The sequence below is a fragment of the Myotis daubentonii genome, chromosome 20, assembly GCF_963259705.1.
Source record: "Myotis daubentonii chromosome 20, mMyoDau2.1, whole genome shotgun sequence".
Lineage (NCBI taxonomy): Eukaryota > Metazoa > Chordata > Mammalia > Chiroptera > Vespertilionidae > Myotis > Myotis daubentonii.
Window position 1 is genome coordinate 1,942,001 of NC_081859.1, and position 25,536 is coordinate 1,967,536.

General features: G+C 58.4%; 1 protein-coding gene across 3 annotated transcripts; it reads left to right on the top strand.

Annotated features, from left to right (window-relative positions):
• Positions 1-293: 293 nt before the first annotated feature.
• Positions 294-25,310, top strand: ASPM (assembly factor for spindle microtubules). Of its 3 annotated transcripts, XM_059677684.1 has the most exons (27): positions 294-682; positions 2,554-2,697; positions 2,863-4,348; positions 5,545-5,649; positions 6,046-6,192; positions 7,145-7,390; positions 7,629-7,696; positions 8,365-8,506; positions 9,149-9,279; positions 9,632-9,807; positions 10,483-10,628; positions 10,781-10,866; positions 11,205-11,426; positions 11,567-11,774; positions 11,867-12,009; positions 12,091-12,219; positions 13,304-13,498; positions 14,194-18,471; positions 18,820-18,986; positions 19,395-19,491; positions 20,586-20,735; positions 21,444-21,635; positions 22,546-22,738; positions 22,867-23,021; positions 23,700-23,876; positions 24,253-24,419; positions 25,047-25,310. In XM_059677684.1, the coding sequence occupies exons 1-27, from the start codon at positions 440-442 to the stop codon at positions 25,150-25,152; spliced, it is 9,699 nt and encodes a 3,232-aa protein (XP_059533667.1). In that variant the 5' UTR covers positions 294-439; the 3' UTR covers positions 25,153-25,310. The 3 variants fall into 3 exon arrangements, with proteins under 3 accessions (XP_059533667.1, XP_059533665.1, XP_059533666.1); XM_059677682.1 differs by lacking the exon at positions 5,545-5,649 and having other exon boundaries at positions 11,864-12,009; XM_059677683.1 differs by lacking the exon at positions 5,545-5,649.
• Positions 25,311-25,536: the final 226 nt, after the last annotated feature.

Consider the following 25,536-nt stretch of genomic DNA (forward strand, 5'->3'; position numbering starts at 1 on the left):
CTGCTGCCGCCCCTGTCTTCCCCTCCACACCAGCTCTTTGCAAAACTAAAAGGCGGATTCCGTCTCTAAGCAACGGGTTTCCAGGTGTCGCAAAGACCCCGCCGCGGTTTGCGGCCCCCCCGCGGAGAGCGCGACAGAGCCATCATTTAAATGAAGCGCTGCCGTCTCATTGGCCCGGCCGTCCCGCCCTCCGATTGGCCCCTGAGGAGGTTTGACGGCGCCGCTGCTCGCTAATTGGCTCTGCGAGGGACATGGGCGGGGCCGCGCGTGCCCATTGGTGGAGGAGGGAAGTTTAAGCCGAGGCCGACGCCACCCCTAGTATCGCCCGTGTTGTGTCGGCGAGTGTTTTGGGGGGCTCGTTCCCTTCGTTTCTGGGGTGCGGGCGCCTGGGAGAGGAGGACAAGGCGACTGGCTTTCTCTGCGGGGCGGCCCGGGCTGCATGGCGGCGCGGCGAGGCTGCGGGGGCGCGGGCGCCTCGGGGCGGGGGCCGCCGCCCGTGCTCATCCTCAGCCACTTCTGCCCCCGGCCCTTCGTGTGCTTCGGGGACCTGCGCCCCGGCGCCTCGCGGACGCTGCCGCTGGCCGTGCTCAACCCCAACGCCGAGGCGGCCGCCGTGACATTGCCCCGCGGGCCCGCCGCCGACCGCGGCTTCAGCGTCTGCCCGCGCGCCTTCGAGCTGCAGGTGGGTGTGCGGGCCGGGCGCTCGCCCCGTCCCCGCCGTCACCCCGCGGCCCGGTCGGGGTCGGGGTGGGGCCCGGAGAGGAAAAGACAGACGCGGGGGACCCTAGAGGACGGAGCCAGGTCTCCGCTGCCCACTCGGGGGACATCCCGGTCCCCGGTCTCGGGAGGGGTATGAGGGTGGGGGGGGGGACCGCACCCCAGCGCGCATGCGCGGAGCATCCCTGGCCACATTTCCAGAGCCGATTGAATGGAGCAGCGATGCGCCACCCCGTTCGCCTCCGGGCACACGTATGCTAACTACCAAAATTCTGCAGCGCACACCCCAAAATATAATTTTTGCTAATCTGATCCCCCCCCCCCCCAAAAATATATTTTTTTTGCTGATCTGACAAAAATAAAAATAGGCATGATTGTGATTCATTCACCCCGGACCGCTGTTGTTGTGTTGTCTGTTTTGTTTGTTGGTTTTAATTTGACAATCTCTAAGGCAAGAGAGGTCAGTGCCTCAGACTTAAATTTTTAAAAATTCTGAAAGTCCTTGCGCAACAGCCGCGAAAAGTCGAGACCTCAGGCATCGCGGCTAGAGGGCGCTTGGAATGAACTCCTGGAGTTTTCTCGGTGCACCGATCGAGTTTCATCCCATCACTTGGGGTTTCCCGGGATTTCCCCGGTGGCTCTTCTTCATGGCGCTGGCCAGAGCCCTGTTCCCATCGTTACCACCGAAACCCATCGACTGTCAGTTCTTAAGGCCGCGGTGGCCTTTCCACCCGGGGGAACGTCTCTCCGAATGTGTGGCTCACCCGCGGGTCCCAGGGGTTCAGGAGGGGAGGCCCCGCCGCCCACCTGGGTGTCAACCGGGGTTCTGCCCCTGGGGCCCCGCCTCCCCTCCAGTTCTTGGGGATCCTAGATCCCCAGTTTCCCACCTGCATAATAATTCCTTTTTGTTATGTGGAACGAATGGGGGTTTTTTTGGTGTGTTTTTTGTTGTTGTTGCTTGTTTTAGAATGTACTGTTTGATCGAGTTCATTGTTTTGTGTGTTTTTTTAACCAGATGTTTCTGATGTTTGACAGTTTTTGCTTGAAAATAACTTGCCTTTTCTTTCTTTTTTTTTTTTTTTTTGCCCTGAACAACCACAGCCCCGGAGTTTTTTCCATCCTGGCAGGGTTTCAGGCTGCGTGTGGGGCGTAGACGCCCAATTCTGAACTCCGGGGTCCGACTGCCTGGGTTCTGGTTCTGACTGAAATACAGAAAGTAGAACACGGAAAGCGTCCTGGCCCCTGGTCACCTGGCTCCTGGTCACCTGGCCCGTGAGAGGTGGTGGTCACAGCACTGCTTCCCGGGCCTGTGAGGGTGGAAGCTGTGCTAGGAGGCGCCCCAGACTGTGCCTGGAACGTGGCAATTAACAAGTATCGGTGGTCACCAGGCTGTGCCCACAGAAGCTCCTGGGAGAAGGAGCTTAGTTGATTCCTTTCAAATTTTTTGGGGGCAAAAGTCTTAATAATGCAAATTCTTCTATAGTCCAACTAGAAGTAGTATGCATATCCTAAAGGAGTAGAAATACGTGATTTATGTTTTGAAAACCGCCGATAATGAAACATGATTTGGAGACTGTGCCATTGCTTTGTTTACAATTAAGATCGTGTTGCCATTTTATTTTACTGTGAACCTTGTTATTACCAGTAGCTTTATTTTTTTGTAATAAAATGAGGTAGGTTAGGAAAGTATATTTGACTTAAATGTTACTATGGTGTAGAGTGTTGGTGAGTAACGGTTACTAATCTTGCACTGTAGTCTGAGTGGTGTGTTATATGTATTGGTTATTATGCGTAGTCTACTGTTACAGTAATTTAAAAATACCCTTTTGATTACAGCCTAAGGAAAAAATTGTTATTTCCGTTAACTGGACACCAGTAAAAGAAGGCCGAGTGAGAGAGATCCTGACATTTCTTGTAAATGATATTCTGAAACATGAAGTTATATTACTAGGAAACGCAGAAGAGCCAAGAAAGAAAAAGGTAATAACTTTTAACCATTCTGTGGTTTACTCTAAGAAAATGATAATGTGTAAAAATTATTTTGATAATACTCTTGTTGAAGTGAGTGACGTACATAAATTTTCTGATTAAAGGTAACATACAGCAGCCATCAACTTAATCTGTCCGTTTTGCTTATTTTTGCAGAGGAGTCTTTGGGATACCATTAAAAAGAAGAAAGTTTCGTCCTCTTCAAGCCGTAAGGAAAGGATTTCAAATATTCAGAATGTTAATCAGACGTTCAGCGTCCCCCCCAAAGCTGACAGAGTTAGGAGCCCTCTACAAGCTTGTGAAAATTTGGGTGGGAATGACGGCTGCTCCCCAACAGAAAACAATTCTCTCATCCTCCAAGAGAATAAAATACCCATTTCCCCAATTAGCCCCACTTTCAAAGAATGCCACGGGGACACGTGCTTGCCACTCTGTGTCCGGCGGTCCACCACCTACACATCGCTCCATTCCCCTGAGAGCGGGGAGCTGTGGACACTGGAAGGTGCGCACATGCGCAAAGAGTTTAATGGGAAAGTCATAACGGAAACTTCCTTTGACTCCTTGACTGGTATCAACGGCCAGACTGAAGAGGATGGTAAACGTAGTCTTACCCCAACCTGTTCTTCCACTTGGAACGTTACCCAGAGCCAAGGGGATTTTCTAAGTCCAGATTCCTTTGTAAAGAACAGCCGCAGAGCTAGTAATAAACTGGAACCAGTGACCGTTTCACCAGATACGTTTCTCAAAGATGATTCAAGGCCCCGGCATTTGGAATCAAACCCTATACATGGAATTTATCGGACAATTTTAAGTCCCGATTCCTTCCTTAAGGATAATTATGGACTCAATCAGAAGCTAGAATCAGAGTCAGTGAATCCATTTGTATCCCCAAATCAATTTGTCAGAGATAATATGCCATATTTATCTCTCTCTCAACCAACTTGTGAATTATCACCGCTCTCAAAAGAACGTTCTCAGGCCCCGCCGTCTCCTCCGGGGCAGAGAAAAAACCAAGTTTTACCCTTTATTCCTGGAAATCGGGGTGCGAACTCTCCCAAAGCTATTTTTGCAGAACCCGAGGCTTCGGAAATGATACCAGATGGTCACAGTTTTACAAAACAGGAGCAGCCTGCATTCCCCGCGGCTCACGATACTGCTGGACCGGCCCACGGTGCACAGCCCCCGAGACGCCCCATACTCTCGGCCACCGTTACCAAACCGAAGCCTGCGGGCCCCAGAGAGCGCGGCACGGAGCCCAGCGAGCCGAGGGCCAGGCGATGTCTCCGCAGCGCGGTGGGCGACTGCAGAAACGCAGCGGACGACCAGGAGGAGGAGGAGGACGCTCTTCATCCTTACCTCCCGGTTATAGATCCCGCGGGGGGCAACCCTGAGGGGTGCAGAAGAGCAGCTCCCTCCTGCAAGGCCGCCTTCCAGGCGCGGAAGAGAAAGAGCGGAGGAGGCGGGGAGGATGCAGCTGGGGCGAGCGCGGGCGCAGGACACGCAGGAGAACGAGAAAGCAAAAGGATCCACTTTTCTCCCGCGGAGTCTGGAGCCTCCACTGCTATGAAAACAAACGTGCCAGGGACGCCCGCCTCCCAGTGTCGGAGCAGCCGAGGGCGGCCACACCCCAAGAAGAAAGCCGGTGAGTTGTCCCTGAGAACGTCACTCATAAAGGCCACGCTTTCTGCTGCTTTGGGTCTCACACTGGCTGCCGCTGGGCTTGCGTTAACCTGCCCGCTGCAGTTCTCCGTCTGCGTAGCGGGAGGTGGGACCAGAGTGCAAGACAGGGCCACGCCCTTCTGAGAGCATCCCCTCCCCACTCGCCATCTCTCCCCTCAGCGTGTTCCTAGAAACCCGGCTCCAGCATCCTCCTACCCACCAGCACCTGCAGTCCTTTCACCCCCCCCCCCCACCCCGCCACCCCCACACACACTTTGGCCTCCACTTCCTGTCTTCCTCAGCGTGGACTCCATCACTCAGCACACACACGTCCTTCCCCTCGCTGTGCTTGCCTAGAAAATCCCAACCCCAGTCCCACGCTGCGGGCTCTGCCTGCTCCTTGCCGGTGGGTCTTTAAATGTGTGACCTCTGCCCTGTCCGGGTGGCTCAGTGGGTGGGAGCATTGTACCATTCACCGAAAGGTGGTGGGCACGTACCCGGTCCAGTCAGGGCACATCCCCAGGTTGTGGGTTTATTTCTGGTTGGGTCGCAAATGGGAGGCAACCAATGGGTGTTTCTCACATCGATGCTTCTCTCTCTCTCCTCCTCCCTCTCTCCTCCCTCCCTCCTGCCTTCCCTCCTTTCCTTTCTCTTTAAAATCAATATATTTCATGTGAGGATTTAAAATAATAAATAAATTCATGACCTCCGACCTCAAGGAAGCCCTTAAGCCTTTCAGCTCAGCTCCCTTTTCCTGGTTTGTGGCTTCGCTGCAGCTGCCTCCACCTCCCTTCTCCTCTCCTGAGGCCTCCGCCCCCCCCCCCCCCCCCACCCCGGCCCCCCAGGAAGACCCAGTGGTTGGGCTGTTACTCTCATCTGTCTCCACTGCTTCTGTGGCAGCTGCTGCTCATCGTGGCTGACGTGGCCTCTGACAGCTTCCTGTTCGCGTTGGGTCTCTGGTCTCGACCCCTTTCCTCTGCCTCCTGCCCGAGCCGGGGCCTCTCACGTCCACTGAGGGGGTGAGGGACCCGCCGCGGCGCAGCTCGGGCCTGGCGCTTCGTGTCCCCACTGTTCGCTGCATGGACGGGACCGTGGAGAAGCCGCGTCTAACTAGAACATTCATCCAGGGATTTCAGTTCACTTTTTAATGCTCTTCTTCTGCTTTATAATTTATTTTAGATTCTTTAGCATTCAAAACTCCTAACTCTAAAACACACAAACGGACCCCACGCATGGTTCCTGTGGCCCAGGCTAGTTTGACCTTCATAAAACGCTTGAAAACAGGCAAGTGTCTTTGGCCTTCACAGTCCTGGGAAACTGACGATGAATGGAGCAGGAAGTGTGTTTCCAGTGGGGACGGATTGAACAATGTGTTTGTTGAACGAAAGCCGCGGAGACCCGGGAAAGTGTGTATTCAGTCACAATGAGGGCGTTTTCTCAGGCTCATGAACCAGCCCCTGGGACGCGGGGCTGTTGAATCAGCAGGGGCTGCCTCGCTCTCCCTTTGTACTTGGATTGCGTTTCATACCCCACGTGCTCCCCACCGTCTCCAGCGAGCAGGGGCCAGAAACCCTTATTCCATGTCCTCGGGCACCTTTGCTAGTCAGGATGCTCTGTTGCCGTGTGTCCTGTAACGACGTAAAGGAAAAGGTCTCAGGCCCTGACCCCTTGTGCCCGCAGACATCCCGAGACACCCGATGCCGTTCGCCGCGAAGAACGTCTTCTACGACGAGCGCTGGAAGGAGAAGCAGCAGCAGGGCCTCACGTGGTGGCTGAACTTCATCCTGACGCCCGACGACTTCGCCGTGAAGACACACGTCTCGGAAGGTAAGCGCCGAGTCCTCGCGTCAGGGAACCAGCACCCTGCTCCACAGATGGGGTCCGCCACGGCGTTTGCCTTTTTAATGGCACACGTTTTATTACAGTGACGGCACGCTCCAGTCTTTTATTACAGTGATGGCATGCTCCAGTCATTTATTACAGTGATGGCACGCTTAGTCATTTATTACAGCAATGGCATGCTCAGTCATTTATTGACAGAAATGCTGAAGATTGTGTCAGGGAGAGCTTTTAGGGAATTCTGGACGGAACGTACGGAACCTGGCATTTTCGTCTCACTTTTCGTTCTTACACACGAGCCAGTGCAATTAGCAGGCGGGTTATTCTAATGCCGTCAGTCAGGTGCAGGGAGCCGCGGCCACTCAGCCGCCGCAGGCAGGAATCCTGGGAGACACAGGCGGCTCGCGTGGCCTCATCACAGGGGCATGTTGTCTCCACCTTCTCCATGTGCAGGATTTTGACATCGAAGGACTTGGGTTTGATGGTCTCCAAGGAAACAGAGCCTGTTATGTTCGTTCCCTTCCGGAGAGAAGTGTGTTGGATAAAAATGCAAATCGCATTTCAAAATGGAATTGATTTAAAACCCCGCACTCCCTAGGAGCGTGTCTGTCATTTACCAAGAGGGTGGAGGCAGAGAAGCCAGCGAGGAGGCTCTCCCCTGGTCTGGGTCCGGGAAGAGAGTGTTTGAAGTGGGTGGTGGTGGCGGCGGTTGGGAGGCGTGGCCAGGCTTGGGGTGGGACCAACAGGTTGCAGTGGTGATGGGCCTCCGGGCCAGGCCGAGTGAACGGCCACACCTTTGTTTTGAGATGGAAGAGAGGAGAGCGTGTGGAAGGGCGGCCGTGACTGCGGGCGACTGTGGGCGACTGCGTTCCCCGCTGGATGCGAGGGTGCGTGTGCCTCTCCTTGACCAGGCCCTTCTCTCTCCCTCCCTCCCTCGCAGTGAATGCCGCCTCCCTCCTCCTGGGCGGGGAGAGCCACCACAAGCTGAGTGTGCCCAGGGCCCCCACGAAGGAGGAGGCGTCGCTCCGGGCTTACACGGCCCGGCGCCGGCTGAACCGCTTGCGTCACGCTGCCTGTCGCCTGTTCACCTCCGAGGGCATGGTGAAGGCCATTAGGAAGCTGGAGGGGGAGATCGCCGCCCGGCGGCTCGCTGTCCGGAGAGACCGGCACCTCTGGAAGGACGTGGGTACGTGGTGACCAGCCCGAGGGCTCCTCCTGTAAACAGAGGCTTCGCCCTGTCAGGGTTACACGCACACGGGACGGGCTGTGCTGCCTGCATCGCGCATGTTCAATGCCGTCATGTGTATTGGAGTGGCAGTTCGTTTGTTTAAAGTAACTTCACATACGTGACTGCCCTTCCTCCCGCTGATTCCTCCGCGAAGGCGGGTGACTGGTCTGAGCTGCGCTGTTTGCTTGCGTTTCAGGAGAGCGGCAGAAAGTCCTCAACTGGCTGCTGTCCTACAACCCCCTGTGGCTGCGCATTGGTCTGGAGGTGAGGACTCCCTTCGGCTGGGCAAAGACTGCACTGTAGAAACGTGCTTTTAGGAGACTTTCAAAATAAAATAGGGTTTCACTTAGGAAAGCATTTCGTTAGCTTTTTCTTCCCGTTTAAAATGAAAGTGCTCCTGAGGTCGGGGACCATGCCAATGTAGATCATCGCCGCTTAGTTTTATCGTCACTTTTTTGTTAGTTTCTGAAACATGTATAATGCGGAGCTAGATAGACTAACAAGTAGAGCAAGCTCCTTTTTGACAAAACCAGGCTGTTTAAGTCCATTTTCTAATTGAAACCTGGTAACACCATTGAGGTCTGTGCTACTGTTTCCCCTTCTCCGATGACCCAGAGCGTGGGTGTGCAGAGACCTGCGTGCCAGCCCTGGCCGGGCTGTGGCCCCACCCCGACTGAGGCAGGGCAGCCATTCTGAACCCCGGGCGTAAAAGTGGCATCAGAACTGGAGGTTTTCCCGTCGTTCAAGGCTCAGTCGTGTTGAGAATGTTAAAGCCGATCGAGTCAGACGCGTCGCACAGTGTGCAGAGGGGGCTCGGCAGCTACGGGCCCCGAGAGTGGGGTGGCCCTGACAGCGAAGGTCGCCGTGCACATTCCCACCACACCCCTCTGCCTCCCTCGCCAGTCCTGACTGTGGCTCTGATTCCCTCCCAGACGGTGTTCGGGGAGCTCATCGCGCTGGAAGACAACAGCGACGTCACGGGCTTGGCGGTGTTTATTCTGAGCCGCCTGCTGTGGAACCCGGACATCGCCGCCGAGTACCGACACCCCTCCGTCCCGCATCTGTACCGAGACGGTGAGCAGTCTGCCTCCACCGCCTTCTCCCCGTCCAGCCGCCTTCTCCCTGTCCAGCCGCCTTCTCCCCGTCCAGCCGCCTTCTCCCCGTCCAGGTCCAGCCGCCTTCTCCCTGTCCAGCCGCCTTCTCCCCGTCCAGCGGAGCGTAGAGGTGGCTGCCTCTCGCTCTTCCTGCCTCTGAAGTCACCTGCTGGGGAGACAGCATCTTCCCACCCCGCCCCCGCCCCCACATCCCCTGCATTTCCTCCCCCGTAGTAGTTCCTTCTGCCTTTCTGCTGTCCGCCCCCCCTCCTCCCCGCCCTCCCCCCCTCCGGGGCTGTAGCCTGTGGAGGTCGTATCTGCTTGAGTGTCTGTTGTACGCACGGCCCCTGGGCTGGTGCTGGTGGCATAGTGCTCGTTAGGATTCATGGAGGGAGGTGGACTAAAGCACATGGTGCCTCTGCGCCTCTCCCCCCTCGCGCCTGCGTTGGAAATGCTCCCTGTTCCTGCCCCTGGTGTGAGTCGGTGCCTCCAGCCACGCAGAGCCCTGAGAAGGCCCGTCGTGTTTCATGCCGATGTCCTGTCACTCTTACACGTCGTCGTCACGGTCACGGGGAACGGTCCGGCCCAGGCTCACCTGCGCGCTTGCATTGCCGCCCTTTAGGCCACGAGGAGGCCCTGTCTGCCTTCACCCTGAAGAAGCTGCTGCTGCTGGTTTGCTTCCTGGATCGCGCGAAGCTCTCGCGGCTCATCGACCACGACCCCTGTCTCTTCTGCAAGGACGCAGAGTTCAAGGTGCGGCTCCCGTCTTGTCTGTGGCTACACAGCCCCCCTGAGGCTCGGGCTGGCCCTGTTGCGCGTTTTCTCTAGAAAGTGAGTTTCTCGAGGAGCGGGGCAGGGGTGGGGGGCAGAGGCGTGCCCAGCGCGTCCTCCCAGCGCCTCCCCTCTGTTTGAGGGTTGACTGAGCCGCCAGCCCTGCTGTAACCTGGAGGTGAGCCGACGGGGCTGCTCAGGTCTTTCCTAGCGGGCGCATAGCCAACCACGGCTCGTTCCTGGAGAGAGTTATTAATTTAAGCGAATGCTTGAAGGTTGCCATGTGGGAATGGTGGAGAGAGTGGAGTCTGACGCCTGCGCTGGCTCCCCACAGGCTAGCAGAGACGTCCTGCTGGCATTCTCGCGGGGCTTCCTCAGCGGGGAAGGCGACCTGTCCCGCCACCTGAGCTGGCTGGGGTTGCCCGTCAGCCACGTCCAGACGCCCCTGGACGAGTTTGACTTTGCCGTCACGAACCTCGCTGTGGACTTGCAGTGCGGGGTGCGCCTCGTGTGAGTATAAGACACAGAATCGGGCTACTTAGGAATTGGCTGAAATGTTCTAAAAGCACTGTTTCCTGTAGTTGCACAATCTTCATTGCTTTTTCATGTTTGGAAATGAATTTAGGTTAAAAAATGGGAATATGACTCAGCAACACTTTTGGGAAAATGGGGTCAATTTTAGGCCCAGACACCTCCTCCTGTCCAGTGTTTCTGAGAGGAGGAACCCCCGGTGCCTAGAACAGGGGTTGGGGGGGCATCAGACGTCGGGGTAAGTGTCTGCAGTGGTCGCACGAGTCCGACAGCATTCGAGACCAGTGTTAGCACCACCCTCATTCCACATGAGGAGAAGTAGGACGAGGAAGGAAACGGACCTGCCCGGTTTTACACTGGAATTAGGGCACAACTCGGGGTCTGACGTCAAATCGCACGATCGTTCCTCCGTATCAAACCGGAAGCCTCAGAATCGGCTGTGAGCACCCAGGTCCCGCGGGGAAGGCGGGCGTGGCCTCCAGGGTGCTGACTGGAGCGACAGAGTGTCAGGAGAATGTTTTAGAGTCTTTCTAACCCAGAACTGTCTAACCTGGGGGAGGGAGGGTTATGCGGTGGTAACCATATTTAAATGAGGCTTTTTCCCCTTACCTTTTCATGTCACACTCTCATCTGAAAACCCCTCCCGTTCGGTAGGCGAACCATGGAGCTGCTCACACGGAACTGGGACCTCTCGAAGCAGCTCCGCATCCCCGCCATCAGCCGTCTCCAGAAGATGCACAACGTTGACCTTGCTCTGCAGGCCCTGCGTTCCCGCGGGATCCCATTAGAGGATGAGCAGGGTGAGCTGAGAGCAGCGGGAGCCCGAGCGCAGGGGGAGCCTGAGTGCAGGGGGAGCCCGAGAGCAGGGGGAGCCCGAGAGCAGGGGGATCCCGAGCGGCCGCTCCCCGAGGGCCCTGGCCCCACGCGGTGCTAACGGCTGTCTCACCTGCAGGAGGCGCGATCCTGGCCAAGGACATTGTGGACAGGCACCGGGAGAAAACCCTCGCGCTGCTGTGGAAAATAGCCCTGGCGTTCCAGGTAGCGCGTCTTCCCATCCAGTCGCCTAGACCGACGGTGGGAACTGTGACTTGCAGCTGCTCTGCTGTCCCGGGAACGGGGCTGACCTCACAGCACCCCACCCTCGACCTCACCCCCAGGAGAAGGAGCCGAAGGGAAAGGCACATCCGGGGGGGACGTGGACATGAGCCTGGGACCCAGGCTGGTGTGGCCCGAAACCCCGTGGACGGAACCCCCGCCCTTCCCATCGCCTCCGTGCGGACATGCTGGTCTTTAGCTTCTGGGGGTGAGAGCGATACCCTATCGAAAGGCCTGTTATCTTCTTAAAGGACTAAGGTAGTTATTTTCTCTTGTTTCAGGTGGACATTTCTCTTAATTTGGATGAGTTAAAAGAAGAAATTGACTTTTTGAAGCGCACGTGGAGGGTGAAGAGAAGCACGCCTGCGCGCTCCCGCCCTGCGGACGCTGTTCTCAGTGAGAAGACAGACACGAGGCCGAGCAACTCCTCGGAACAGCGTCCCGAAAGCATCAGGCTGTTGATGGAGTGGGTGCAGGCCGTCTGTGCCTTCTACAGCCTCAAGGTAGGTCCTTCCTCTTGTGTAGCCCCGTGTCTTCAAGTCAGTCTTGCTGAGGATTAAAAAGAAAGGAAACGTGCTTCTCTCCAAAGGCGGTTGACCCCTTTCCGGCTGACATCCCCCCCCCCCCCCCCCCCCCCCGCCAGGTGGAGAACTTCACGGTGTCCTTCTCGGACGGCCGCGTGCTGTGCTACCTGATCCACCACTATCACCCCCGCTGTGTGCCGCTGGACGCCATTCGCCAGCGGACCTCGCAGACCGTGGAGTGCGCGCAGTCGGGCTCCGTGGTCCTCAACTCCTCGTCCGAGTCGGACGAGAGCTGCCTGGACCTGTCCCTGAAAGCCCTGGAGCTGGGTCAGTGCCGGCGGTCGGTGGGCGTGGCGCGCGCTGGCGGTGCCAGGCCTGCCCGTCGGCAGAGCCGTCTCATCGCTGTCTTCCCGCAGCAGGGAAAGCCCCCGAGCTGCACCGGGAGCTCCTGGAAAACGAGAGGAGGAACTTCCAGCTGGTGAGCTCTGCGGCCAGGGACCTCGGCGGGATCCCTGCTATGGTGCAGCACGCGGACATGTCAAACACGATTCCGGACGAGAAGGTGCGGGGGGAGGAGCCTCTTCCCCGGGGACCGGGAGGAGGGGCCTGCCGCCGTCCACCTCCATCTCGCGCTTCCTCCTAGGTGGTCGTCACCTACCTGTCCTTCCTCTGCGCGCGGCTGCTGGACCTCCGCAGGGAAACCCGGGCCGCGAGGCGCATACAGGCGGCGTGGAGAGAGCACAGGCTGAGGGCAGACCTGCGGCGCCATCAGGTACAGGGAGTTCCGATGCTCGAGTGCGGGAGCTGGGGATGGCTCTTCTGTCTAACTCCCGGTTTCCTGTCTTCGACGTGCCTTCCCGCCCGCCAGCCCTGCCTCCCTCGGCTGCAGGGTCCGTGGAGTAACTACCCGCCGCGTAAACGTGTGGGACATGGACGGGATGCCTGACTGGCCCCGCCCTCCCTCCTCTGGACTCTCCTCTGCCTCCAGGGAGCAGGCGTGTCTGGTGCTGGGGCTCAGGGCTGGGGCTGAGGCTCAGGGAGCCGCTCATTTTGTCTGCGAAGCTCCCCAGTTGGTCTTTTGTTATTAAAGGGAGCATTGCGGTTTCCATGGTTTTATTTCTCAGAATGTTTAGGACCTAGGGGGTACGGATGTTAGTTCTTATTTCCCTTGTGGCCCCAAAAGGACTAAAAGTTGCAGGAACATAAAGTATTTTCCTGAGTTTGGAACCGTGTGTAGCCTCTGCCTGGGTGTCTCCGTCATCAGGCAGGGCCGGTGCTGCCGCCGCGGCAGGGACTCTGGGCGGCTCTGGCAGCGCCTCTCCCACTGGTGCTTGTTCTCTGCACCGCGGGGCTTGCAGCCGCCTGTGCTCTGTGCTAAGGGGGTCATTTCCTCTCCCTTTCTGTGAACTCTTGTTCAAATTGTAACCAAGCAACATGGCCTTATTCTGTAGAGCATCTTTATTTCAGGGTCTTTTCCTCCTTTTTCCCCCATACAATGCACCCCTGTTTGGAAAGTTAAGCATGAATTTACTGGACCACAGTCTGAGAGCCATACCACACTTAAGTGCTTTTCCATTGATTATTGACAGTCGGTGATGCATCAAGCATGTCTGTGGTCTTTCTCCTACGAAATTCCTCGGAGTCTTAGCTTCATCACGTAACCGTAGCTGCACGTCCACCTCTCGGCCACTCCTCGGTGCCCAGGGTGCCCGTTCTCCAACTCCAGCTACGAGCGTGTCCCACGCAAGTGTGGGGGTGTTTGATTTCCAGGATGAATTCGATTAGTATTTAACAAATGATTTTCTTACAAATAATAACTGAGGGTCTCCAGTGATTAATTAATGTTTTGTTCTGAGGAGAGAGACCGAGCTGCGAGAACCATCCAGGCCGCTGTGCTGGGATTCCTCACCAGACGGCGGCTGCGGAAGGCCGCTCAGGCCGCGCTGGTCATTCAGAGGCGCTGGCGAAGACTCTGCCGGCGGAGGGCGGTTCTGAGGGCGGAGCAGGAGCAGCTGGAGAAGGCGCAGAGCCAATCGGCATCGGTGATTCAGGTAGGGCATCCTGGCGCTTTGGAATTTAGGAAGTTTCAGTAACTTTTAAAGGAAGAAAGTGAAATACGACCATCTTTTAAATTATTGTAGTTTAGACTTCTACATCTTATCTGGTATTAACTTCAGCAAATATTTCGGGAGCATTTGAGATCTTGCTTCCTGACATATGTCATCCGTTTGCCGCAAACCCTTACAAAAATTAAAAAACCAGACGCAGTTGTTACGTGCCTTCCCGGCACCTGTGAGCGGCTGTGTGCAGCCGCAGGCACAGACGGGGCGATGCCCGCTCTCCTCACAGGGGCATCCAGGCTGCCTGTCGCCTCTGCTGTGTCTTCGTCCTGGAGGTTTTCAGACCTCCCCTCGGCCGTGCTGGCCTGTGGGCCGGTCATTCCACTCCACGCCCACTGCATGGATCTGTCACATTTTGATTCTGTGTTCATCTGTTGAAGAATATTTGCATTGTTCCCAGTTTGGGGTAATTTCATTAGGATGGAGAAGGATTTGCGAGTTGGCTATAGCGGTATCAACGTAGAAACCAAAATACACACAAAAGAGACAAGTATCTTTCAAAAATATATTGTGTGTTCATTTAACGTGCTCATTTTAAAGCAGTATGTTTGAAAAATTAATCCATTCGAATGTGTCGAGTACAGAAGTGACGTCCCTTACTCTGTGTCCGTCCTTACCTCCTGCAGAGAAATTGGAGAAGGTATTCCGCCAGGAAGCAGTTTCTGAGATTGAGACATTATTCCGTCGTCCTGCAGTCTCGGAGAAGAATGGTGGCTGCCGTCGCTTCTTACAGACGCCACCTGTGGGCCGCGGTGACCATCCAGAGGCACTGGCGAGCGTGTGCGAGGCGGAAACAAGACCAGCAGAGCTACCGGGCGCTCCGAGCCTCCTGCCTGGTCATCCAGTCTGCCTTCCGGAGGCGGCGGCACCGGGAGCAGCGGCTCCGGATGAGAGCAGCGGCGACGTTGCAGCGGGCCTTCCGCGAGTGGCGGGCCAGGAAGCGGGCCCGGGAGGACCAGGCCGCCACCGCCCTCCAGGCCTGGTACAGGGCGCACAGGGAGGTGCGGAGATACCGCCACGTCCGAGCTTGCGTCGTCCTCATTCAGGCGCGATTTCGCGGCTTTCGAGCCCGAAAGCTGTTTCAGAGGAAGAAGGCGTCTGTCCTGACAATCCAGCAGCGCTGGCGCGCGCACCTGCAGGGGAAGGCGGAGCGCGCCCGCTTCCTGCAGGCTCGGGCCGCGGCCCTCCGGCTGCAGGCCGCCTTCAGGGCCGCGAGAGCCCGGGACCAGCGCAGACAGACTCGGGCGGCCTGCGTGCTCCAGGCATCTTGGCGAATGAGACGAGAGAGAGCTCGGTTTCTCAGCTTCAGGCAAACGGTCATCGGGTTGCAGGCGCTCGTAAGAAAGCATCAACAGCTGCAGAAATACAGGAAGATGAAGAGCGCCGCCCTCGTGATTCAAGTCCGTTTTCGCGCTTACATGGCAGCCAGGAGGGCCCGAGCGTCCTACCAGGAGACGCGCGCTGCGGTGCTGGTGCTGCAGTCTGCGTGCCGGGGGATGTGGGACCGGAGGAGGTTCCGTCTCGCCCGCACTTCCGTCGTGAAGATCCAGTCCCACTGCCGCGCGTGCATCGCCAGAAGGAGGTTTCTGAGCCTGAAACACGCCGCAGTCCGGCTGCAGTCCATCGTGAGGATGCGACAAGCCCGTGCTCGGTACTTACGGTTAAGAGCGGCCGCCCTGTTCACCCAGCGGAGGTACTGGGCCCTGAAGACGGCCGCGTGGAGGAGGGAAGAGTACCGGCGGGTGCGGGCAGCCTGTATCCGGCTGCAGGCCTTGGCCAGGGGGCACCTGGTCCGCAGGCAGCTGCGGCTGCAGAGGTCCGCCGCCCTCACCCTGCAGTCCTGCTTCCGCATGAGAGAGGCGCGGCGGCGCTTCCTGCGGGTGCGCAGGGCGGCCCTGGTCATCCAGAGGGCCTACCGCGCGCGCCAAGCACGGCTCCGCCGCAGGAAGCGCTGGCAGGTGCTCAGGGCCGTGACCCGCCTGCAGGCAGCTTACAGAGGCTACCGAGCTCGCCAGCTCCTCCAGCGCCGGGCCACGGCCGCATGTAAGATCCAGGCCGCTTTCCGAGGCCACAGGGAGCGGGTGCAGTTCCAGTCCGTGCTGCGGTCTGCCGTCACGATCCAGAGGTGGTACCGGGCCCGCAGGACAGCTCGTGACCTGAGGGCGTGGTTCTTCAGGGCGAGGAGAGCTGCGCTTTCCCTCCAGGCTGCCTGTCGTGGCTGGAAAGTGCGGGCGCAGATCCGCAGGGAGCAGCAGGCGGCTCTGACGATCCAGGCCGCGTTCAGAGCGGCCCAGGCCCAGAGGCAGTTCCGACGGCTGAGAACAGCCGCGCTGGCCCTGCAGCGACATTGGAGAGCGAGGGCTGCGGGAAGGAGGCAGCGCGTGGCGTACGCGGGGCTTCGGCAGGCGGCGCTGACGCTGCAGGCCGTGTGGCGGGGGAGGACAGCGAGAAGGCAGATCCAGAAGCGACACGAGTGCGCCACCGTCATCCAGGCGCGGTACAGGATGCACGCGCAGCGCAGGAGGTGGGCAGCCCTGAGGGAGGCCGCGCGTCTGATCCAGGCCCGCTATCGGGCCCACCGCCTTGGTAGGAGGCAGCGGCTCTGGTATCTGAAGACCAAGGCGGCCGCGGTGACTCTGCAGGCCGCCTTCCGGAGGATGAGAGCGAGAAGAGAGAGCGCGCGGGAGCGCGGCAGGGCGGCGGCCATCATCCAGTCCCTGTACCGGGCGCACAGGGCCAGGAGGAGGTACGCGGCCTGCAGGGCCTCCGCCATCGCCATTCAGAGGTGGTACCGGCATGTGAGAGCCGCCCACCAGCAGCGCAGGGAGTACCTCCACTTAAAGGAGGCTGCGACCCACGTCCAGGCGGCGTATCGGGGCCTGAGAGCCAGGAGGCAGCTGCAGCGCATGCACACGGCCGCCACTGCCATCCAGGCCGTGTTTAAGATGTACCAGGCACAAGGGAGGTTCCGCCAGGTGAGGGCGGCAGCCATCGTCATCCAGGTGAGGTACAGGGCCCGTCGCCAGGGCAGGACGCAGCGTGCGCAGTACGTGGCCGTCCTGCAGGCCGTTCGTGTTCTCCAGGCGAGTTGGCGAGGAGCGCGGGTGAGGCGGACCCTGAGGCAGATGCAGAGCGCGGCGGTGCTGATTCAGTCCTGCTACCGCCGGTACCGCCAGCAAACGCGCTTCCTGCAGCTGAAGCGGGCGACAGAAGCCGTGCAGCGCCGGTACCGCGCGGCCCAGGCAGGACGCCTGCAGCTCCAGCGCTACGCCAGCCTGAGGCGCTGCGCCATCCGCGTGCAGGCTGCGTTCAGGGGCAGGAGAGCCAGGAGACAGGTGAGGGCCCTGCATCTGGCTGCAGCTGTCATTCAGAGGTGGTTCAGGGCCCTGCTGGCGAGGAGGAGGTTCCTTTCTCTCCGGAGCACTGCCATCTGGGTTCAGAGAAGGTATCGAGCCAACATTCACACAAAGCATCGCCGGCAACTCCTGCATTTACGAGAGGCAGCCGTCAAAATCCAGGCCCGGGTCCGAGGTTGGCTGGTGCGGAGAAGGCTGCGAGAGATGCACAGGGCGGCCACCGTGGTCCAGGCCGCGCTCCGGATGCACCGAGCGCGGGCGAGGTACCAGGCCCTGAAACAGGCCTCGGTCCTGCTCCAGCGGCAGTACCGAGCTGGCCGAGCTGCGAGGCTGCGGAGAGAAGAGTGTGTCGGGCAGAGGGGTGCCGCCGAGGTCCTGCCGGCCGCACAGGAGGGAGCGAAGGCGGGGCGGCTCTCGCAGGAGCAGCACAGGGCCGCTGCCATCATACAGAGCGCGTACAGGAGGCACCGGCGGCGTCTCTCCCACCAGCAGCTGCGGGCGGCCCCCAGGGTGACACAGGACAGACACAGCGCAAATGAGAAAGAGGCGCCCGAGCACCGTGCGCTCGCGAAGGCAGCGGCCTGTACGCCGGCGGGCTCTGCGGCCCCCGCGGTGGGGGAGCGCAGTCGGGAGCAGCGTCCGGCGGCCGTCACTGTCCAGCCGCATCTCAGAGCCGTCAGAAGGCGGAAGCGTTTCCTCCAGTTTAGAGCAGTCGAGGGTTTTGTTCAGAGAAGATGCAGAGTGGCCGCGGCAGTGCGAACCCCAGCAGCCCCCGGCCTGCAGTCTTCCTGCAGAGGTTCGCGGGGACACGGGGACTGCGACCGCAGGCTCCGGGCCACCAGCCGCCTTCAGGCCTCGCAGCGGACGCACAGGGCCCGCGCCGCCGACCGGGCCGAGAGCAGGGCAGCCGCTGGCATACAGAGTCACTGCGGGTCGCACATCCGAGGGACAGCGGGGGCGAGGCGGTGCTCAGCGGCCCGCAGACCCGCACCACCTGTTGAGGCTGCCTGTCGAGGCCCGAGAGGGAGATGGGCGCTGGGAGAGGCCTCCGAGGGCGCAGTTGCCGCCAGCGCTGGGCCCCCTGCGTCCCGCTATGACGGGCCCGGAGCTCAGCAGGACGCTGCCTGGAGCCCAGCGGCCAGGCCGAACTCGGGGGCCGAAGCTCATTCCCAGGGGGAGGCCGCGGTCACCCGCCCGCCAGCTCTCCAGGAAACGGCCCCAGGGACGCTGGGAGCCCGGGAGCCTGCCGCCCTGCGCGTCCGGCCCTCCCTCCGCACGGCAGTGTGTCGCAGCAGGTTCGTGTGGCGGAGCAGAGCTGTGGTCACCCTGCCGCTGTCCTGCTGGGCTCGGCGGGCCCGGAGACGCTTCCTGCTGGGGAGGGACGCGGTGGCCGTGCAGAGCCGCCGCCGCGCCTGTGCGTCCGCGAGGCTTCGGAGGCGCTCGTGTCTACGCATCAGGAGCAGCGTTGTCGTCATTCAAGCGTGGACCAGGGGATTTCTACAGAAACGGAAGTTCCGGAGGATTAAAGCCAGCGCCTTAACAATCCAGGTACGTGACTTCCATAGGAAGCTCCCATCCTCGGTGCCTGGGAGGCCAGGAGACGAGCGCCAGCAGGGCATAGCGGGTGCTGGCTTAGGGCCCTGTTACTGACCTTCCCAAGTGCCGCGTTTGAGAGGGAGCCGAGGGCAGCAGGAGGGACTGAGCCGAGACGGCACACATTGGGGTTGCATTTCCGTAGGTGTCATCGCAGCTCTCCCGGGAGAACGGGGGGAGAGGGCCGATAGTGGGGGTCCTGTATTGCGTGACATTCTTTGTAAGAGAATTTTAATTCTTTGAATTTACAAAAAGTAAGTAAATGAGCACCTCCTGGTGTGTGTCTGTTTCTGTGTTGGGCAGGCTGCGTGGAGGAGCTACAGAGCCAGGCGGCGTGCTCGTGCCGTGGAGGCAGCCTGCAGGATCCAAGCCTGGTTTCGGGGCTGGCAGGCGCGCAAGCGGTACCTGGCTGTGCTGAAGGCTGTGCGGGCCGTGCAGGGCCGCTTCCGAGCCAGGCGGGCGCGGGCATGGTAATGCAGCCCTGCTGGGGCCGGGGTGGGCGTGCGGGCATGTGTGTGCGTGTGTGTGCGTGTGTGTATGTGTGTGTGTGTGTGTGCATGTGTGTGCATGTGTGTGCGTGTGCGTGTGTGTGTGCATGTGTGTGTGCGCGCGTGTGTGCATGTGTGTGCGTGTGCGTGTGTGTGTGCATGTGTGTGCATGTGTGTGCATGTGTGTGTGCGTGTGTGTGCATTCGCGCATGTGCACAGCGATGGGTGCCAGAACATAAACATAAATTACACTTTTCTTTGTTATGTTCTTTTGTTATTGCCTTTCACATATTTTCTTTCGTTTTGAACGGGGTATTTATTTAAATGCGGGTCGATAAATGCTTCCTGAACAGATTGATCTGAAATTGCTCTCCCATGACTGCGCCTCAGGTTTCTGAGCGTGAGGGCGTCGGCCGTTACCATCCAGAGGAGATGGAGAGCCAGGCTTGGTGGAAGGCGGGCTCGCGAGCACTTCCTGGCCGTGCAGGTGGGTCTGAACGTGACCACAGCTCGTCTGCAAAGAGCTGCCTCAGGAAACGGAACAAAAGACTGTGCTTAAGACCTACCAGGGCATTAATTTAAACACATCGCCGTCCTCAGTTGAAACTTATCACAAAATACTATTTGTGTGTATTTTTGTTTACGTACATGTGCAATTATAAGAGATTCTCAAACCCAACTTCGAAGTGACTTTCAGAATAAGTCGTTTACTTGGAGAAAGTGATCATCGGTGTAGCATTGTGTCCAATAAAAGTCACACACTTTGAAAACATACTGTGGACCACAATTGGTGAGCTACTTAAAATATTTAACATTAAGTCTTTAGAATAGTTGCAGTACCGATGGTCTTTTATTAAAGAAATAAAAATTTTACTTGGAAGTTTTGATGCTCATGTAATATCCACTACGATTATAGCCACTTCTTAGTACACGTGCTGCTGTGTATTAACTTATTTGATCCTGGTAGTAACCCGGTGAGGTGGTGCTCATTAGCATACCCATTTTACAGATGAGCAAAGTGAGGTCCAGGGAGACGAGGTGACTTGCCCACGGACATTCTGCTAGTGGGTGGGGGAGTCTGTGCTGATCTATGTTGTGAGACAGACCTGGGTCCCACTCACTCTGCATTGAGAAGGCCAAGGTCATCCAGGCCACGGCAGGCAGGGCGCCCCCAGGCCATGGGGCTCGGGAGAGACCAGCTCCCACCTGGTCTAACTGGCGCCGCCGTCTCCCGCAGTTGTGCCGGGAACACGGGAGCCTTTGAGTTCAATACTCACACGCTTCCCTCATGATAACGAGCACATCCAAAGCCTTAACCCACTGTTCTTGGGAATCCAGTTAAATGAAGTGCTGTTATTTAGTAAAATGCACACAATGTAACTTGACTCTCTGAGTGATGGGTTGCCCAGTGGAAATATTTTAGAGGTGATTGGCACTTTTTAGTTACAGTGTAAAGAATGTTCGCATGTAAAGGTTAGTTTGCTAATGTGTGTAGTTTGGTAGCGGGATGCACAGGAGTAGACGTGGACTGATTGTCTTATGAGGCGAGTGTCTGGTTACCAATGTTTTCTTCCCCTTCAGACGTCGGAACGCAGAGCCACCGACAGGCTCCTCCACTTCGCAGCCGCCGCCCGCTGCCACCTGGCTGCCGTGCGGATCCAGAGAGCGTATCGGCGCCACGCGGCTGTGAGGAGCGCGGAAAGGCACCTGGATTCCGTCATCTGCATCCAGGTCAGCCCTCGCCGTGGCGCCTGGGACGTGTGTGTCACACACCTTTGTATTTAATAAGCACTTTCCAAGGGCGTTAAGCCAGGTCAGATCAGACCGGGCCTTTGCCGGATCGCCGGGAGACCTGATCGTATGTACTTACGATATACTTAGCAGACACTGACACGTAGGATAGCACATGGACAATGCATTGCAGAGTGACCCTGCAGCTCGGTGGGATTCACAGACCACGAAACGGCCACGCGTCCAGGGTTAGACATAGACGCTCACGCACCCCAGCGTGGCCTGGAGGGCTTTGCAGGGGGTGGGGGGGAAGCGATGCCACGGAGGAGGCTGAGAGGTGGTTTCCAGTGTCCGGTTACAACTGAAACGTCTGTGTCATTAGGAATGTGCATGTGCATGTACATCCGTTTACATGAAAAACCAGCGCAGCCCGGCCGGTGTGGCTCAGTGGTTGAGCATCGACCTATGAACCAGGAGGTCACGGTTCCATTCCCAGTCAGGGCACAGGCCTGGGTTGTGGGCTCCATCGCCAGTGGGGGGTGTGCAGGAGGCAGCCATTGATAATTCTCATCACTGATGCTTCAGTCTCTCCCCCCTCCCTTCCTCTCTGAAAGCAATAAAACACACACGCACACACACACACACACACACACACACGCGCACGCACGCGCACAAAACCGAAGTAAAATCCTCACGTGCCTTAAACAGAGATGGTTCCGGGCGAGGCTGCGGCTGAGGAGGTTCGTGCAGATCTGTCACAGCATCATCGACCTCCAGCACGAAGTTGAGGAGCGGCGGCGGCGGCAGCACAGGGCGGCCTCCGTGATCCAGGCGGCCGCGCGCCGCTTCCTCCTCCGCAGGAAGCAGGAGCGGCTCCGTCACGGCGTCGTGAAGATCCAGGTGAGCCACTGCGGACGCCGCGATTGTAGCTCAAGACTCAGGGTCGCAGTTCAGCTGTGGGAAACCTGCCGTTTGAAAACAGCCACCCGCCCTTTAAACAGCTGAGGTTGGCCCAGAGGCTGAGTCATAAACACGAAGCTGCCAGAATGTGCGTTGCAGAATCCCTGGAGGACGGACATGACAGTGAGAAAGCCCCTGTCCTGAGACAGCGCTTACTTAAACATCCGCCTCATGTGTGTTCTATCCTGGAGCTCTCTCTAAACGTCCGCCTCATGGATGTTATGTCCCGGAGCTCTCTCTAAACGTCCACCTCATGTATGTTATGTCCCGGAGCGCTCTCTAAACGTCCGCCTCATGGATGTTATGTCCCGGAGCTCTCTCTAAACGTCCACCTCATGTATGTTATGTCCCGGAGCGCTCTCTAAACGTCCGCCTCATGGATGTTATGTCCCGGAGCGCTCTCTAAACGTCCGCCTCATGGATGTTATGTCCCGGAGCGCTCTCTAAACGTCCGCCTCATGGATGTTATGTCCCGGAGCTCTCTCTAAACATCCACCTCATGGATGTTATGTCCCGGAGCTCTCTCTAAACATCCACCTCATGGATGTTATGTCCCGGAGCGCTCTCTAAACGTCCGCCTCATGGATGTTAGATGACAAGTACATTCGCAGTTTGAGCAGAGTTCGCTACCTCGGGTCAGCGAGTGAGCTCCCATGGTGCACAGGAATATCCGTGCGTTTCTTCTTAGAAAGACTGAGTTCGCTGTTAGACTTAGAACCTGAATGAGGCTTTAGTTGCCAGGTGTCTGATCAATCGTCTAAACTCACGGAGGGTATTTACTTCGTGGAGATAAATGCCAGCTTACAGCATCCTCCGTTGTGGTCTTTGAAAAGCAGTGTTTGTCTCCCAGGCACTGTGGAGGGGCTACGCGCTGAGGAAGAAGAATAATTGTACAAAAATTAAAGCCATTCGCAGAAGCCTTCAAGCTCTGAGTGGGGAGGTTCGAGAAGAAGACAAACTGTACAAGAGGACCGCGCTGGCCCTGTTCCGCCTGCTGACATACAAGCACCTGTCGGCTGTCCTTGAGGCCCTGAAGCACCTGGGTGCGTGTCCCTGTGCCCAGTCTTATCTGCGGTCACGCTCCACGTCCGCCTCCGGGCACGGGGCGCTCTCGTGGCCCCTGCGGCTGGGCCGGGGCCTCGTGTGGCTGAGTCCCTCCTCTTCCTTCCAGAGGTCGTCACAAGGCTGTCCCCGCTGTGCTGCGAGAACATGGCCCAGAGCGGGGCGATTCGCAAAATATTCCTCCTGATCCGAAGCTGTAACCGCAGCGTCCCTTGTATGGAAGTCGTCAGCTACGCGGTGCAAGTCCTGCTGCACGTCGCCAAGGTAGCTTTCCGTTTCAGCAAGCAAATCCTCACGCAGGAAGTCCGCTCGGCGAGTGAGGTGTCCGTGAGGTCTGGACGTGGGTGTTCGAGGAACTGGCTCTTACTGAGCACTCACTGAGCACTGGCCCTGAGGCGGTTGGTGCTGTTACTCCCGTTCTAGAGAGAGGGGAGCTTTCAGTCCTCACCTGAGGGCTCGCGTGGGAGGTGGGGCTGAGCTGGACCGTTTCTGTCTGCCCCGCGGTCCTGGCCCCCAGCGCTGTCTCAGGACAGGGGCCTCCTCCCGCAGCAGGAGATCTGGACGCGCTGCAGCCGCCACCTGCACTGCTCTCTCCCGTGGCGTCAGGCCCCGGGTGTGGGGGGCGCAGGTCTGTGCTGTCGCGATGGGCAGTCGACGGGGATGAGAGGACAGCTCTTCCCCTCACCGACCCCATCCCCAGCCACAGCTGAGGGCTCTGTCCCCGGGGGCTTCCCATGGAGAGGGAGGGGCCCAGACACAAGCTCTGGGGCCGGAAGAGCAGGTGCGCCTGGGAGAGGGACTCGGGGTGACAGGGAGGTCACAGGTCACTCAGCCGTTCGCACCTGCGGCAGGTGGGCCAGGAGTGGGGCTGAGCTTCCTCTCGGTCCGGGGGTTCCGGTGAACACCGTGCTCACTGTCCCTTCCCCTCCCTGTCTCCTCGAGTACGAGAAAACGACGGCCGCGGTGGGCGCCGTGGACGGCTGCGTGGACACGCTGCTGGACCTGCTGCGGATGTACCGGGAGAAGCCGGGCGACAAGATCGCCGACAAGAGCGGGAGCATCTTCACCAAAACCTGCTGCTTGCTGGCTGTTCTGTTGAAGGCGACGGGCCGAGCCTCGGTGAGTTCACGCTCCCACCTCCCTCTGGGGCCGCAGGAAGCGCGCACCCCGGGAGCCTGTCGGCTGGGGGCGGGGGTGTGAAGGGAAGAGGCCAGGGTGGGGTGTGGTGGTCGGGGCAGGAGGTCGGGCTCGGCCGGGGCTGTGCACCTGTGGGCACCCTGAGGCGTGAAGCCACAGGACTTGGTGACGGACAGTGGGCACTGAGGGCACCGACTGGTACTTGCCCAGGGTGGAGCGTTTGCCCTCTATCATCATCTTATAAAGCAGCTTATGCTTCACCCCAGCCCGACCTCAGAGCCTGGGGAGCTCGCTGGTTTATCACAGCGTGTGTTCGATGGAAGGAATGCAGAATGTACTTCTCAGTTTTCTTTTTCAGGATGTTCAAAGCAGGTCCAAGGTGGCCGACTGCGTGTCCAGTATCTACAGGCTCACGGCTCATAAGCACAGAGTGGACGCCGAGCGAATACTTCACAAGCAGAGCCAGAACTCCGGGAGCCTCCCCCGCCTGCCCGAAACCCCCGTCCAGGCCAGGATGGTGGCACGGTAAGCAGGGTGCGCTCTGCGGCCCCGCATCCCTGCGCGCGGGCCCTGACGGCGTAACTCACACACGAGCTGTGTCTGCCGATGGAGAAGCAGCCGTGACCAAGAGGAGAGGTACCTGCCGGAGCCTCTCAGGACACGGTGCCGTCAGGGTGCTGCCGCCCAGAGTCAGGCCTGTGCTTCAGGGGGAGGAGCAGGCCAGAGGTCACATGAGGGGTCAGGAGACTCAGGACCCATTTGCTAGCCTTTAAGGCCTGAGAGGGATGCAGTCACCTTGGGGAGAGAAGACACAGACAGGAAGTCCCAAATGAACCTCAGGGCAGCCCCGCTCCTCCAGAAGTCACGTAGAGGGAGAGCCAGCGCGAGGGGCCGAGGACTTGCTAACGGACAGGAGGACACCCCAGGACAGTGGCCTCCCGCCAGGGGAGCGGGTGCGGCTGTGAGGTGGCCAGAGGGAGAGGGACGCCGCCGGGTGTGGCGGGAGGGAGCGTGGGGAGTAGTGATGTCTGAGAGCCGGGTCAGGCAGTCACGTGGCTGGGAGCCGCCGTGTTCACCGAAATGGGGGGGCAGGGGGGCGTCGCTCTTTGAGGAGAAGGATGCGGTTAATGCGAGGCCTTTGCTCTCCCACAGGCTCCAGCCAGGCTGGGTCTTGAGGAGGGACAACGTGCAGGAAATCACGGCCCCCCTGCAAGCTGTGCAGCTGGTGATGGACACACTTGGCGTTCCTTACCCGTGACGGGGCAGCTCCGCGTGTGCAGGGAGAGGACGTTGTAAAGCGAATCATGGCTGTGGAAAGTGCTTGGGTTTTTTTCTAGAACTAAGATCAGATTGTGTATTAAAATGTAAGAAATATGTGTACCAATAAAGTTTTTACGTTTGTCATTGTTTCTTTTAGCAATGGCTTTATGTACGTGATGTTTCTCTCTCTCTCTCCCTCTCTCTCTCCTCCCTCCCCTTCCATTCCCTCTAAAAACCAATGGGAAAAATATCCTCCGTGAGGATTAACAGAAAATAAAGAAAAAGCTTGCTGGATGGATGATTAACTATGGAACTGAAAGGACAAGATGTTCATAAAAGAATCCAGGTGATCCAGGGGTTGGGTCGCCCATGATCCTCTCTG

Coding starts and splice junctions, on each gene's coding strand:
- ASPM (XM_059677684.1), top strand. CDS start 440: ATGGCGGCGCGGCGAGGCTGCGGGGGCGCGGGCGCCTCGGGGCGGGGG. Junction 9,808..10,482: donor CAGTGCGGGGTGCGCCTCGT/GTGAGTATAAGA, acceptor CCCGTTCGGTAG/GCGAACCATGGAGCTGCTCA. Junction 12,220..13,303: donor CAGACCTGCGGCGCCATCAG/GTACAGGGAGTT, acceptor TTTTGTTCTGAG/GAGAGAGACCGAGCTGCGAG.